Source organism: Tetrahymena thermophila (genome assembly GCF_000189635.1).
Source record: "Tetrahymena thermophila SB210 genomic scaffold scf_8254665, whole genome shotgun sequence".
Taxonomy (NCBI): domain Eukaryota; phylum Ciliophora; class Oligohymenophorea; order Hymenostomatida; family Tetrahymenidae; genus Tetrahymena; species Tetrahymena thermophila.
Window position 1 is genome coordinate 684,809 of NW_002476432.1, and position 16,117 is coordinate 700,925.

A 16,117-nucleotide genomic window follows, 5' to 3' on the forward strand; every position below is an offset into this window, starting at 1 on the left:
ATGAAATTTTAAAGTAGAGAAATATAAATTAAATATAAGAATAAATAAATAAACTTTCTTAAAAATATAACTCGAAATTAAATAAAACTATTAAAACTAATTTTTTTTAAATTTAAATTTTCAACCTTTTTTTTTATTTATTATTTTTACTAAATATTTATAAAAAGGTCTCTATATAACAACTTACGCCTTACTAATATTCTTGTGTAAAACTTTATCATGATCTTATAAAAAAACATGTAGCTTACTTTTATATTTTTGCTTAAGAAATATTTTAATAGCTTTTACTTACTTTTTATTAAAATTTAAGAACTAAATAAAATAAATGGTGTGATTGATAAAATTAAAAATCATGTTAAGTATCAAATTTAAATCAGTAATATTATTTTTTATATTATATGATTAATAATATTCAGGTGTAGTTAGGTAGTTAGGTTATTTAGTTTATTTTTTTATAGTAATATTGAAATAATTTTAAATTATTTTTGCTGCTTCAATATTGTTCATTTGATTAGGTTTTGATTAATGTTTTTATTGAGAGATATGTTTGATTATTTCATATATCTTGCACATCTATTTTTCCAAGAATATATTATTCATACTATTCAGGTGACAGATGGGCTTTTATGAACTTATCTTTTTCTATGAGATCTTTTGTAAGCTTTATAAATTTACATTTAAAAAATTAATTGAACTGAGATAAGTATTAATGAAACAAATTACTTCAGTAAAACTAAAATGAGAAGGCAGTTTAATAGAACCAGCACCGTAATTTCTTAAAATTCCACTTGTTTTGTAGCTATTATTGAGACTAAGCAAGCATAAAAGCATTGAGCTTTGATAAATTCTGTTTTGCTTAAGATCAATTTAAAGTTATTCTGCCAATTGATCTTTTAGTTATTTTAGTTCATAAATAGGTCTGTCTTCTAATTTAATTGTCTCGTTTTCTGCTTCATCTTGCTCATAATCTTAATTGTTACTTGCTTATTAAGCGTATTAAAATTTTTTGTTTTCCCCAAGAGCTTTTTTAAGAAGCTTAAAAAAATTTCATTAAATGAAAATGACTGATAAAAGAATAAGAAAGTTACATTTATTTGATTTGTTGAGCATTATAGCTGCACTTTTAACTATTCTATTTCTTCAAGTTGTGTAGAAATCAGAAATTTCAGTCTATTTTTCTTTTCCTGTTTTTCTAAAAAGACTTTATACTATTTACTTTCATAGAATGTGTCATCAAATTTCAAAGGATAAATTGCTTCTTCAATCTAATCTATTTCTTTCTACAATTACTATATTTTTTAATTGATCTTTTTCTGAATTGTAGTTATTTTAAGCTATTTATCCTTGAAAGACTACATTTCCAATTTATTGTGCAAGCTATGATTATCGTCTTCATTTTTTATAACCTAATCAGCTGATTACCAAAATAAATAAACAAATAAATAAATAAACAAATAAATAAATAAACAAACAAACAAATAAATAAATTGTAATTGTTTATAAACTTTGAATAAAATATACCTTTATCCATCATATCATTTATTTTGCTTTTCATCTGAAAGCTATTTTTAATTTATATAATGATCGATTCATGGTTGTGTATTCTTTCTTGCAGTATTTTTAAACATTCATGATTCATTCTTACAAAGTTAGCATTCCTATCTTGTATATCTTTGGCTAAGTCTCTTTCATAGTTTTCCATTTTGGTGAGATTCTAAAGCTGAGAATTAAAGATCTAAATAAAAAATTCATTAAAAATAATTAATTAATTTTTTATTATTAAATTAAAAAATAAATTTAATTTACATTTAGGTTTTCTGCATTTGTTATTTTGTTTCTGTAACAAATGCTAATGATGTTGTTAATTCTGGCACACTGAGACTAATTTTCATTAAGTCTTTCTGTCATTTTTTCTATTCTCTCCTGCATTTTCTATAAACTGTCTTTACTTTCTTCAATTAAATTACTGTTCGGGTAGTTAGCATCCATTTTTTATATCACCTTCAACTATTTTGCTAAATTCATACTTTTTTTATTAGTTTGTTTGTTTGTTTATGTTTTTATTCAGATTGAAAAAAAGATTAATAAATAAATAAATAAATACTTTTCATAAACCAGAGAGTCATACTCTTTTTGCATAAGCTAGTTTTGTTTTTAAAGAAACTCCAATTCTTTATCGGTTGAAATGTTCAGCTATTCCTTAAGTTTGGGAAGAATAATTATATCTTTGTTTTCAGTTTATTTCACAGTTGCTATTATAGCTTTGCTGATTGATTCTTATAGAGACTGAAGATTAGTTCTCTCAGGAGATTTACTTTTGAAGAAGGATTTAGTTGTAATTGATTTTTAATTTATCAGAGATTAGTTTTAATTTGTTTTGTCTTATGGATCTGGACTTTGCTCGTTTTAAAGCATTGTACTTTTTTTTAATATTGGCAATAACTTAACAGAAGGAGGCTATTCTAGTATGGAGCCAAGGTCATTTTCGCTCTTTTAGAGCTTTTCCAAAGTCATTTATCTTTTGATATTAAATTATTGAGTAGTTATCTGCAAAGCATTTTTCTTCATACTCTATTGTCTTTTGAACTGGGAGTCTTAGTTGATATTATTTTTTTACAAAACTTAAGAAGAGAAAGATGAATCACTTTTTAATTCACTTTCAAAAATGGAAGTCTCCATAAAAACCACATTTTTATTTGATGATTAAGCATGGGGCGAAAGACTTCTCCCAATTGTCTTTCCAAACTCTTTAAAAAAATTTAAATAAATTAAATTTAAAAAAAAGTAAAAATTTAAATTTAGAAAATTGAGTTTATTTTTGAAATAAATAAATTATCTTATTAGAATTTTTTAATTGAGAAAAATGGAAAAAAAAGAAGGAAGGAATGAATGAATACATTGATAATTTGTTCTTAATTTTGAACTATTGAAAAAGTTTGAAGTAGTTGTTTGTGAGGCTGTCAAATTAGGCTCAGTTTGTATTTTCTGAGAGTTATTAGGATATTAAACTACCTTGATTGAAAAGTTTTCTTGGAATGTTGTATTTTTTGTAGAGAGAGATGGCTGAGTCAAAGTATTATCAGCGTTTTGAGTTTGGTTTAAGAAAGTGCTATTTTGAGGAAATTAAGAGTTTTAAGCAAATAAATTTTGAGACTAAACTGAATTTTGCTACAAAGTTTGTGTATTTTGTAACATATTTGTTTATTATTTCTAAAAAATGCTTTTAGTATTCGTTTATAGCTAAGAACTTTTATAAAAAGTGCTTGCTTGTGTTTTCTTTTAAGAACTACAATTATCTAGCATCTTTTGCTTCATGTTTAAAATTACTTACAAAGCTTCATCTCTGTATTTCTTTTCAAGATCATCAGCTTCTGCATTAAATTGATACTTACTAAATACGCTCATTAAATCTGAGTAGCTGATTTTGTTATTCATGCTTGCCTATTTGTTATAAAGTTTCAATAATATATTTATTCCATGTTGTTATATTTAATTTTATAATAATCAGTTAAACTATTATTAATTCTAATATTTATTTTACTTTCTACAAAATAATAAAATAAATAAATAAAAATAAAACAGAAAACATTTTCTCTTTCTTTGATGCAAATCAATTTTTATTTTCAAATTAAAATATTAAGCCAAATTTAATTTTTATTTATCATTAAAATGTTTTTATGATAAAAATAATATTATAAACTAAAACATTTAAGCTCCATTAAGTTAAAATATTTTTTGGATGAAGGTTTGTTAATCTTTTAGAGCAAATCATCAAAATAATGAAATTGGTTAAATTAATTAAATGACTCTTACTTACTCTATGAAAATTTAACTATCAAAAACTATTAAGAGAAAATTGTATTTATTTTGTTAAAATCACAAATTAGTTTTAGTTCAAATTTAAAATAAAATTTTTAAGAAATTAAAAAATGATTATTGATTGATTAATTAATTACTATAGTGAAATAAACCCAAAGCCATCTCTTATAGTAGTATTAGCTAGACTAGGAAGGTTTAAGAGAGCGACTTGATGAAAATAAAGTTTTAGATGTTTCTTTTTTAGTTTGTTTTTGAGCATAGTTTTTTAGAAGTTCTTTAATCAACTCAATTAACTTTTTGATGCCTTGAATATTATAAACTCTTGATATTTCAGGTTATATATACTACTCTAATTGATCAGGAGTGATGTATCTGCTTATTTTTTCTTTGGAGTTATCACTTAGCAGCTCGAAAGCTAAATTAAATAATTTCTGTTTAGCCAGTTCTCTACTTTTTGGAATGTCCACATTCAATCCCTCTAAGCTATATGGTTCTGCTTTTATTTCAAAATCATTTTAGTTTTCCTCATTATCACTAACCATTTTGAGTTTTTTCATTTCGACAAGCATTCCTTATAATATTTTATAAAACAATTAACAAATAATTTTATTTTAAATCTATTTATTTTCTGTCAAGTTATTTTCAAATTAAATAAATAAATAAATAAATACCATAAATTTTCATTTATTTATTTTATTTATCAATTAAAAAGAAGAAGGAGAAAAAATTTTGTTAAGATTTTTAAATTCAAAAATTTTAATTGAAAATAATAAATAACTAAATGATAATTTAAAGTATTTATTAAATTTAAAAATAATCTTAAATGATTGTAACAAAAAAAAAGAAATAAATAAACAAGAAATTTAGTTCAAAATTACCTAATTCTTCAAGAATAAAGTTGCCTTTTATGATAGGATGCCTAAATTCTGGAGTATGGTAAGCCTCAAATTCATTGAATTCTATTTTTTTTATTAATTTTAGTTTGGAATAAATTGAATTAAATTACCATAGAAAAAGAGACTAATCTAAAAGAAGATTTTAAAAAGATCTTCATCACTAGGACTGTGCATGACTATGTATTCTTCTATGCTTCTTACGTATTCTTAAATTGGATCAAGCCCATTAGCTTCGATTAAAACCCAAAACCTGTAAATAGTGTATTTGTTTTCATCATAACTATAATACAGGATAAAGTTATCTATTTGAGTTATATAGTCTTTAAGCTTAAACCAAAGTTCACTTAGTTTGGCTTAGTAGAATAACTCGTGCATTTTTTTGATATTGAAATGCTGTTTATGAAGAGACTTCATAATGAGGCTGCTATAAAAATTTTTTTATTGAGAATCCTACAAATTAGAAATATACTCTCTAATTTGATCATAATAAATTTTGTAGTATCCCTCATTGTTTAAAAGAATAGGATAGAATAAACTAATCACTTAGCCACATATTATCTCCTCTGTTTCAGTCTAAAATTTTATAGTGTAAATAACATTTTAATTTGATATAAATTCTATAAATTGTTAAATGAGCAAGTAATCCATCCATCAATCAATAACTAATTAAACTAAAAATCTTTTTTTGTTATAATCAATTTCGGAATTAATTAAATAAATAAATATAATAAAACTTATAAAGTTTATTTTAAAAATCGATCGATTGATTTTAGAGGATTAAAGCATTTTTTAATTAAATTTTTAAATAATTAAAAAGTGTTTAAAAATATTTTATTAATAATAAAATAAAATAATTATTCTATAAAAATAATAAATAAACGTTTATATTAATTTGATAAAATTAAAAAGACTTTTTTTTAATTAGTAAAATACAAAAATTAAAATTGTTTTTTGATATATTAATATGCTCATTTGTAATATTAAATAAACCAAAAATAAATAAATAAATTTAAATACAGCTTCAGCTACTTCCTGAATGCTTAGACCTTTATTTGTTGTTTATAAAACTCCTAGTATTTTTTTTATTGTCTCATATGAAATATTTGGAACTATTTCAGGGATTCGACTCATTGTTACTTTAATGCAAAAATCAATAAAAGATTAAGCTTAGTAGAATTCTTTATTTTATTTGAAAAAATTAAATCAAATAGCTAAAATAAATCATTATTAAAAATATGTTTAAAATTAAATAAAATTTAAAAGATTTAACTCAAATAAATTTTTGTTCAAGAATTAATTACAATTTGCCATGCTTACATCTACTTTTTCGAAATAAAGCTCTATTTTATCAACTCCTTCTTCGAAATTGGTCAAACTCTCAAGTTAATTTAAAAAGGCTGTTTTAAAAGCCATAATGCATCCAAGATCATTTCTTATATTAGGTTTTAGTTTTTCATACTACATTAAAGATTCTTTAAATCTTGGATGCAAATTTTAAATTTGATTTTATTCAAAATGGCTACTAAGTGAATGAATACATTAATCTACTTTAAGCAGAGTAACTCCTTAGCTTTGATAATTTTAAACAAGATCTATGTGGGAACTTGAACAACTTACTATTACTTTGAATTGCTTAGGAAACACCCTGTAAATATAATTTTACAACATTAAAAATGAAAAAAATAGCTAATAGTCTGACTAGAATAAGTAATGAATTTTATTATTAAGTAATAAAAATGAAAATTACTTAGGAAACCAAAGGAAAGTGTGAACAATTTTATTCTCACTACCATCAATCAGAAAATCAATGGAATCAATTACTAAAATAATCTTCATTTAATCATTTTTTTCACTAATAAAGATAGAAAATTAAAATTTTTAGTTAACTTTTAGAAAAAGATTAACAAAATACTTACGATATTTTCTAGCTTGCAATATCAAGCCAATATGAAAAAAACATCCTTAATTTTTCTTCGTCTGTCTGGATTCTCGTCTTAACATTAAATAGATTCTAAAATTTTTAAAAAATTTTCATATTAATTAGCATTTTATTGTTAAAAAAATAATTTTTTATAGAAAATTTAAATATTTAAAATAACTTTTCAGCATTTATTTGTAATTTTAAATTATTTTTTAAATAAATAACAATAACTTGCCTTAAATATATTATAAAAATGTTATCACATTTTAAATTATAACTAATTGATCGATCTATGATATTAGTTAGCTTGATTATTCGTTTAAATTAAAAGTAAAAAGATTGGTCAAGAAAAAATATTTATTTATTTATTTTTTGCAAATATTTAAAAAGCATTTAAAATATTATTTTGAATAAAAAAAATTTGTTTGTTTGTTACCTTGATTTGAGAAACAATTTTAAAAATACAGTAGCAATACTCGTTTTCGATTTGATTTGTGATACTAAAGTGTGAAATTATTATGTCTTTGTTTGTCTTTATATTAAAAATTAATTTGATTTAATTACTTTCTCCATTTTTATAGATTACTTTGATATCCTATTTTCATTATATTATACTTTATTAACTATTTTTATATATCTTTTTTACCTTTTCCTCATGAAACTTTATCCAGTGTGAGAGAAGAGTGGAGCCATGGTAAATATCTGGACAAATTACTGCTAGTGGCTTATTCTGATCATTCTATTTATCAATTTATTTTAAGAATAAATGAGTAATTTCTACTTTTGAATTAGAGGATGTATTTATTTTTCTTTTTAATAGTTTGATAAAAAAAGCAAAGAGCAAATATTTTACTTCTTCTTTTCTGTTAAACCATTCTTCGATATATAGGATGTATTTTTCAATGTTTTGAACTGGACTTTTTTAAGATTAAAGCAATTTGATAGTTTGAATTTGATAAATTGAAAAGGAGAACTATTAATTTACATGTTTTAATGATATGTTTTGATTTAAGTGGATAAGCTAATTATTTATTTGTTAATTAATAAATATAATATAAATTATTATTTAATGCGATTTAAAATACTCAATTGCTTAATGCAGAGACTCTATATTCTCTTTTGAAAACATTTTAATTATCTGAATATGTATGAATTTATGTATGTATGCTCTTTTATTTTAGAATTTAACAGAAGTAGATCAAAAATTTATAAATCTAATTACTTAATTTCAATTAATTGTTAATTCAAATAATTTATATGTAGAACAAACTTTCTTCAATAAGATCTTTTTAAAAAATCTACCATAACAAACAAAAATAAATAAATCCAGTTAAATCACTTTCTAAAAAAATGAATCATTAAATTATTTTTATTGATTTCATATTTCATGAAATTAATTAAAATGATTGGGCTAACTTGCTAGATGTGTGGTGTACTCAGAATCTCCTCACATTTAAATCATAATAATAATAATAATTTAAGCAAAACTTATATTCAAGATTTCATTCTAATGTCTGGAATTTCTAATCTTATCTTAATAAAGATTTAGAGTTTAATGTTCAAAGTAGCAAAACAAAATACTCAAAATAAATAAAATAAATCAATAAATAAATAATTTATTTTAAATTTATCTATTTTTACATAAATTGAGCTTGATCAATCATTATCATTAATATTGATTATTTTGCTTTTTATTGATAAATATTCTTTTTTATAAAATGTTAATTTAATTTATGAAATGATACTTACTTTTTAGTGAAAATAAAAAAATTCTCAAAACTTTTCAATAATTTTTAACAGGATATAAAAAAGAGAAAGATAAAATTTAAATAATAATTGTTAGCTAATTTGTATATTTATCAACACGTACCATATATGCTTATTTTTATTTCTTATAATAATCAAATCTTTAAAAATAATGAGAACTTTTATTCTCAAAAATACATATTGATTCATTAATTGTTAATTAATTATTTTATAATATCAACTTTAGCATAGAATTATTTCTTAATACAATTTATTTTACAAACTTATTGTTTTAATTTGATAACAATTTATACAAATTAAATATCCCTCTAAATAATGAGAACTTTTATTTCCTAAAAAGCATATTGATTGATTAATAGTTAATAATTTTGTAATTACAACTTTAACATTAGAATTATTTCTTAATACAATATATTTTATAAGCTTATCGGTTTAATTTGATAAAAATTTATAAATAATAAAGATCAAAAACAAAAAGCAAGTCTTTATCAAAAATAAAATATATTTATTTATTTATCAATTAAAAAGCCAATCAAATTTTTTTGCTCATATGAGCTAATTTTAGTTAATTAATAGAGCTTGAGATGTATGTCTTTTTTAAGTAGCTTTAATAGTTATCAGACAGACAGACTACTTTTAAGTTAGTGAGTAAAAGTTATTGCTTTTGACAATTTTTAGTTTGAATTAAATATAACGGGTAGGTAAGAGAAATTTAAATTAATTAATTAAATTATTAAAATTTTGAAAGCAAAAATCAGAAGAATTTATTATATCTGATAAGATTACTTAAGGAATCATAAAAAAAGAGTGACTAGTTTAATTTTTATGAAGAACAAAAGTATTATTTGATGAATTCATTTTCAAGCTGCTTCTCAAAATGGATTCTTGTTATTATATTGCTAAAGCAATAAAGAAAGTAAGTAAGTAAGCAAATAAACTATAAGTAAACAGTCAATAAATATGAACAAACAAACTTTATAATTCAAAATATTTTTTGGCAACTTTATCAAAAATTATTTTAAAAAAACTTAAAAATTTTATATATTATGAATCCTCATTAAATAAGATAAATTTGTTTGTTTGTTTGTATTAAGCTTCAAAAGCTTTTAGGAATAAGGTAAATAAATATTCTTGGAGAAAAGTACCTTAATTAATGAGGATTGATAGTATTTACTTTATGGCTAAAAAATAAATTGTTGATTGAATAGAAAGAAAGAAATAAATAAATAACTAATTGATTTATTTATTTATTTTTTTATTTCTTCATCTTAAAGTGAATATAAAATTTTGCAATGGAAGGAATGCATGCTTTCATTTATTATAATTTGTTATAGAGTGATGCTTTCTTTTAGTACGAATTGAAATAATTTATTAAAAATATGACTAAATCGAACAAAAATATGAGCTAAATTTTTCATTAAAGAAAACAAGTGAGTTAAAAATATAATTTAATTGATAAATTTGTATTTAACTTTACTAATTTTTTGTACAAAATATTTCTGAATTTAAGTGCAGAGAATAAATAATATTTTATATTTAATCAAAGTAAAATAATAATATAATTTTGTGTTTTTACTAAAAGGTTATTATTTCACATTATAAGAATTTATATTAAATTTACGACTTATCCAAATCTAATTACATATTTATTTTATTCATTTCTTAAGTATTTTAAATTTCAAATAGAATACCGAGTTAATTTTAACTTTATTATTTTACAAAATTTCTTGCAAACGTAAGTATAAGCTGAATTAAAAAAGAAATTTAAATTTATTTTATGTCAAACTTTACTAAAAATCTAAAATATTTCTTCATGTGTTCTAAATAAAAATCATGCCAAAATATAAAGTCAAAAATAAAACATGGAAATATCTTTATTTAAAGAATAAAAAACAAAAGTAATTAGTTTTTTTAAGTATTGAGAGGAACTAAAAATGTAAAGATTTAGAAAAGTCTGTTTTATATTATTTATTTATTGATTGATCCTCAATTAGTTTAACAGCTTTTATTGAATTTTCAATCAAAAATTAAATAATTGTTTTTTCAAAAAAAAATTCGATCAGAATATAAAAATTCTTGCAAAAAATTATGTTTATTTTCTTACTTAATTCCACTTCTTTTTGGTGTAAATTTTGATGGATTTAAGTGAATGAAGTATTATTTATTTTTTGATTTTCTACTTTTCAAGTTCTATCAGTGAATTAATTGTTTCTACAAACTGATCTAATAATTCTAAATATTAATTAAAATATAAACTATTATTTAAACTAGCTTATAGGGGTAGGTTATTTAAATTTTTTTTTTGAGAAAAGACATCCATCAATCGAATCTAACTTAGTAGTTGAAGATCTGATGAGAGAACCTATCCTAAATTAAAATTTATATTAAAATATTTTGAAAAATTATATAGTTTAACAAGAAGTAGAAGTGAGAATTCTAAATTAGTTTGTGAGCATGCATGCGAGAATTACCTTTTTATTTTGGCATTTAATTACTTACTTTTTTAAAAGAATATTTAGATTTGCATATAAAAATATTAAAGAATGAGAGATTGGTTGAGTGAATTTTTGTATGAATGAATAAAAGAGTGATTGAATGAATGAATGAAAAAATGAAAGATACAAATAATAAATTGAATGGAAAAATGAAAATGTGTGAAAATTAGAATGGAAATGAATGAAAGGGAGATGAAAAATGAATGGAAAACAAAGATTAAATATAAAAGAATATAAATTTTGTTTGGAAAGAGTTTTAAGAATAGCAGAGAGGCATTAAGCAGGTATAAACAAAATTAAACTAAAAAGAAAAGTTAAATTAAAATTAAAAAAGAAAAGAAAAAGAAATTAAAATGTCTGAAGAAGAAAATTTCGAACAAGGTGAATCCGGCTCTTCCCACACCTACCCCATGCAAGCCGGTAACGTTAAGAAGAACGCTTACGCCATGCTTAGAGGTTTCCCTTGCAAGGTCGTCGAAATGACCACCTCCAAGGCCGGTAAGCACGGTCACGCTAAGGCCACCATCGTCGGTGTCGATATTTTCACCGGTAAGAAGTACGAAGATTCTTGCCCCACCTCCCACAATATGGAAATTCCCTTCGTCAAGAAGAACGAATACTAATTGATCGATATCGCTGATGACGGTTACGTTACCCTCTTACTCGATAACGGTGAAACCAAGGAAGACCTTAAGCTCCCTGAAGACGAACCCGAATTAGTTGAAAAGTTAAGAGCTGACTTCTCTGCTGAAAAGGATATCCTCGTCTCTGTCATCTCTGCTATGGGTCAAGAAAAGATCATCTCCTACAGAGAAACCAGTGGTGCTAAGTCTTGAGAAACTAGCTTAGTTAGCAACAAACAAACATTCAGTTAAAAAATAAGATTAACATAAATAAAGTAATATAGTAAATTATGTTGTAATGGGTACCAAAGTATCATCATGCAATAAATTAATCAACAAATAAATAAATAAAACGCAATAATGTCTTACTTACTTACATACATATCTATGATCATTACAATCAATATCATCTAGCTATTTAATTAACCCAAAACATATTGAATGACTTAATGAATTAATCAATCAATCAAACATACATACATAAATACATTCATTCATATTTATTATTCAAATGAATCTCTTTCCTTTGATAATTTTAATATATTTCATTTATTATTACGTGTTATATTTTATTGCAATATATTTTCTTATTCATTACAGCTGCCTTATTTAAAACACTCTAAAAATTCACAATTGTTTTATTATTGTTGCACTTCTCATTTCTCTAATTCACTTACAGACTTACTTGTCAATAATTCATATCTTCCTTCTTTTCATCGTTTTTTATTTACTCATTATTTCGTCCTTCAATTTCTTAATATTCACATTATTTTAGAAGTACTTTTTTTAAAAATTAATCTAAAATTTTTAGCTGTTTGCCCTAAAAGCACTTAAAAATGTATCAAATTCTATCTGCTTTAAAAGCTTACTGTAGTCGCGTATCTGCTCAAAAAAAATTGTAATGCTTCTATTTCATTTCTCCACTTTTTTACACTTTTGGTTGACTCTGCAAGCAGACTGCACTTGCTTGCTTTTGGGCTTGTTAATTAAGTTAATTTCTATCAATTTTGAAAAAAATAAACAAAAAATTTATCAACAGAATCTAGACTAAAAAGTAATTGTTATTTTTTAAAACAATTGAAAAAAAAAATAATAATAAGAAGCCACCTAAAAAGCACAAACGAAAAACAAAAAATTTAATCGAAGATTGGATTTGGGAGAAAAAAAATATCTTTGTTTTCGTTTTGATCAAATAAAAATTAAATTCTCTGCAAATAAATCCTTTTTAAATCATAAATTAATTAAAAAATTAATAATCTTCTTATTTTAATCACTACAATTCTTCGCCACTTTTTAATAAAATATCCTATCGAAAAACTTAGAATTCTAATTTCGCACTTGCAAATCTAATTTTTCGCATACTAAAAATTTGATAGAAACAATTAAATTAATTATTAAAAATATAAGGATGATCTCTTTCATTCATACATAATAAATAACTATATTGCATATCTTTTGACTATTCTTGTTATAACAAACAAACAAACAACTTTCTAATAAATAACCAAAGAAGAGATTTTATAAAAACTATTTGTTATAATAAATAAATAAATAATTCATATCAGATTTTTTTCTGTTCTCCAACAAAAAAATTTTTAAATTTATTCAACTAAAAAAGTCATTTACAGTCTATCACTTTCTGACTCTTTTCTGCCAAAAAGCATTGTTTCTATTCTGTTTTTATAACATTTATATAAAAATAAAATAATTATTGTTAAAAATATTGAATAAATTAATAAAATGTGAACTTGCTTATTAATATTTATTACTTTTAGTAATAAAATTACAACTTAAATTTTAAAATTTAACAATTTCATTTATCTTAGAATATACAAAAATTCTGTTCAACTGCAATCAATCTAAAAAATAATCAATATAAATTTGAATAGATTTCTCAAATAATTATTTAAATAGCAATTCACTCTTTAGAAGTTGGTTTTCTCCTTTTATAGAATGTGTTTCAATAAAAATATATTATTATTCTTATTAATAAAGATATAGATATAGTTTTAAAACTTAAAAAGTATTTTTTTCTTTAATAAGTAATTTAAATCTCTTTTTTTAAATATAAATTAAAACAATTTATAATTTTTTAAGAAATACTCTAAATAAATAAACAATAAAATATCAATTTTAAATGATATTTGCTAATAAATAAAAAAAACCTTTTTATTATTTTCTTTAAAATTAATGAATCAACAATTAAAAAAAGAAATATGCTTTATTTTAGCAAATACTTATTGCCTCATAAAAAACAAGCTAAACTAAATCTATTCTAACAAGATAAATTTAATTTCTAAAATTAACTTTTGTTTAAAAGCATTTTTTATTTTGTAAAAATGGTATTTGTTTATTTATTGATTTACTTCTTCTTTGCTTTTTAATTTTGTTTTAAATTTTTTTCTTATTTTGAACTTTATAATTTTCTTTTAATCTTTAAAAATTGGTCTTTTTTGGCTTTAAAATTTGGTTTAATTTATTTTTTTTTATAAATTTTCTAAAAATATTTGATATTAATCTATTATAATGAGTGCTTAATTTAAAAAAAAAACAAAAAATTTTTAATTTATTTTAACAAGTAGAATTTAATTTTGGTTTAATTTTTAATAAATTTATATAAATTCTTTCTTTGAAATAAAGTGGATTTAACTAATTACTAAAGAGATTCTTTGACTTTTTTCTTTATTATTTCATTTTTCTAAAATTTTTTGATATTTATTTATTAACTAGTAAGAAAAGCAAATAGAAAGCAACAATTTATAGCAAATGGCTGAACATATCCCTAAATTTGAAAACTTAAAGCTTGGAAAAAAGATTTTTAGAGTTGTAAATATAAACTATGCGGATTTGACTTTGAATAACAATCAAAAATAAGAAGAAAAAGCTGCTTAGGTTTATACTAATTGGAGAAACACTGAATAGAATTAAAAATAAATTGAAAGCGAAATTCTATAGAAAAAAAGTTTAAAATACCATAAAAATTAGGAAAATTCAAGTTAATGGGATGGCTAGTGGGGAACTGATATTAGAGCCCTTAACGCCTCCGAATTAGCTGCAACTATCGATACAGGCGATTACTCTCACTTTGTTTCAATTCCACTCTACAGGGATGAAAAATTAATCAAGAAATTAAATGACTTTAAAGGTAAAGTTAATGAAGTATTTAACAATAAATACTCAAGCAACTTACTTAATGATATGAGAACTGCCCATATTACTTTATTAATGTTAAAGCTAAATACTCAAGAAAGATAGAAAAAAGCAGTTGAGTGCATCAAAAATTCTGAAGCTGTAATTAGAGTTTTAGCAGAAGGACTCAAAAAGTTTAACATAAAAGGATTAGGATATTTTGGCAAAAATGACAAGCAAGCAACAACAGTTTATGCAAAAATTGATGATCCTCAATTTATTAGTTTTTTAAACGAAGTTACTAATGTCTTAGTAAGGGATTTCATGGATTTTGGCTTATTAAATGATGAAGATTTATCACATATTAAAAAAGATTCTGAAGGCAAATATATTTGCGAATAATTGCATATATCTCTTTTAAAGGCAGCTAAATAAAAAAATAAAAGTAGCACTTTTGATGCCTCAGAAGTCCTAGATTAGTTTAAGCATTTTGAATTTTACAGTGCCAAATTCTCAACTTTAGATATCTCCACAAGAGGAGAGTTTATGGCTAGTAACGGCTACTACCTTCCAATCACATCTTTTACTATTGCAATTTGATAAAATCTAATCATATACAAAATAAATAAATATATTTATTTATTTATGTCTTTATATCATAAATAAGTAAGTAATTCAGTTAGTTAGTAATTCATTTATTCGCTCATTTTCTATTTATTTATTACTTAGCTCTAAAGTTTACTTTAATATATTTCCAAAAATTAAAATAAATTGAATTCATGTTAATAGCAAAACATCACTACTATGTTAATACTAATGTAATTAATAATATTGGCTTGTTAATTTATATTTTATTTATTTATTATTTTTAAATTTTAAACAAATATATTTGTTAATTGTTTTAATTATAATATTTAATATATATAATATGTGAATTTCAATTTAAATAATAAAATTATTTTTTTGATAATTTTTAATTAATTTAATAAAAGCAGTTAGGATAGGTTCCTAAACTAAAATAGAAGTGGCTTTGATAAATGAATCTTTACCTTATTTAAAAATATTTTAAATTTTAATTCATTTATTCAAAGTTTATTTTTGAATAATAAATTAAGTATTTTTATTAAATTTTATAAAAATAAACAGATTTATGTGATAAAAAATATTATTATTTCTTTCTTTTTTTTCATTCATTTATTCAATATTTTTGTATTTAAATTTATATAGTTGAATTCTATTGAAAATAAAAAGAAAAAAAAATAGTTTGTTTGTTTGTTTGTTTGTTTGTTTGTTTGTTTGTATTTTGAAATAATTATAAAAAAATAAAACAACTTTGATATCTTATAAACAAATAAATAGAGATAATCAATCATTAATTCATTAATTCATTTAATTGATTTATAAGACCAATAAAAACTCAAAAATACATTAATTAATTAAAAACTCTGACTGAAAAAGAGGGACATA

At 21.9% G+C, this 16,117-nt stretch overlaps 3 protein-coding genes across 3 annotated transcripts; 2 read left to right on the top strand and 1 right to left on the bottom strand. All coding sequences in view use genetic code 6, as the record gives it.

Annotated features, from left to right (window-relative positions):
- Positions 1-556: 556 nt before the first annotated feature.
- TTHERM_00227760 (hypothetical protein) lies at positions 557-7,765 on the bottom strand (the record flags this gene model as incomplete). The annotated part of the gene is made up of 20 exons (XM_001014307.2): positions 557-661; positions 724-1,035; positions 1,089-1,414; positions 1,522-1,735; positions 1,807-2,026; positions 2,105-2,747; positions 2,898-3,441; positions 3,957-4,390; positions 4,698-4,778; positions 4,826-5,288; positions 5,733-5,893; positions 6,017-6,360; positions 6,463-6,567; positions 6,632-6,726; positions 7,073-7,168; positions 7,223-7,231; positions 7,283-7,375; positions 7,490-7,553; positions 7,622-7,657; positions 7,722-7,765. The coding sequence occupies 20 exons, from the start codon at positions 7,763-7,765 to the stop codon at positions 557-559; spliced, it is 4,389 nt and encodes a 1,462-aa protein (XP_001014307.2).
- Positions 7,766-11,101: 3,336 nt separating this feature from the next.
- On the top strand, positions 11,102-11,734 carry TTHERM_00227770 (eukaryotic translation initiation factor 5A; the record flags this gene model as incomplete). Its single annotated transcript, XM_001014308.3, has 1 exon — positions 11,102-11,734. The coding sequence occupies one exon, from the start codon at positions 11,102-11,104 to the stop codon at positions 11,732-11,734; it is 633 nt and encodes a 210-aa protein (XP_001014308.1).
- A 2,553-nt stretch (positions 11,735-14,287) lies between these two features.
- Positions 14,288-15,250, top strand: TTHERM_00227790 (AKAP7 2'5' RNA ligase-like domain protein; the record flags this gene model as incomplete). Its single annotated transcript, XM_001014310.3, has 1 exon — positions 14,288-15,250. The coding sequence occupies one exon, from the start codon at positions 14,288-14,290 to the stop codon at positions 15,248-15,250; it is 963 nt and encodes a 320-aa protein (XP_001014310.1).
- Between the last annotated feature and the right edge of the window lie 867 nt (positions 15,251-16,117).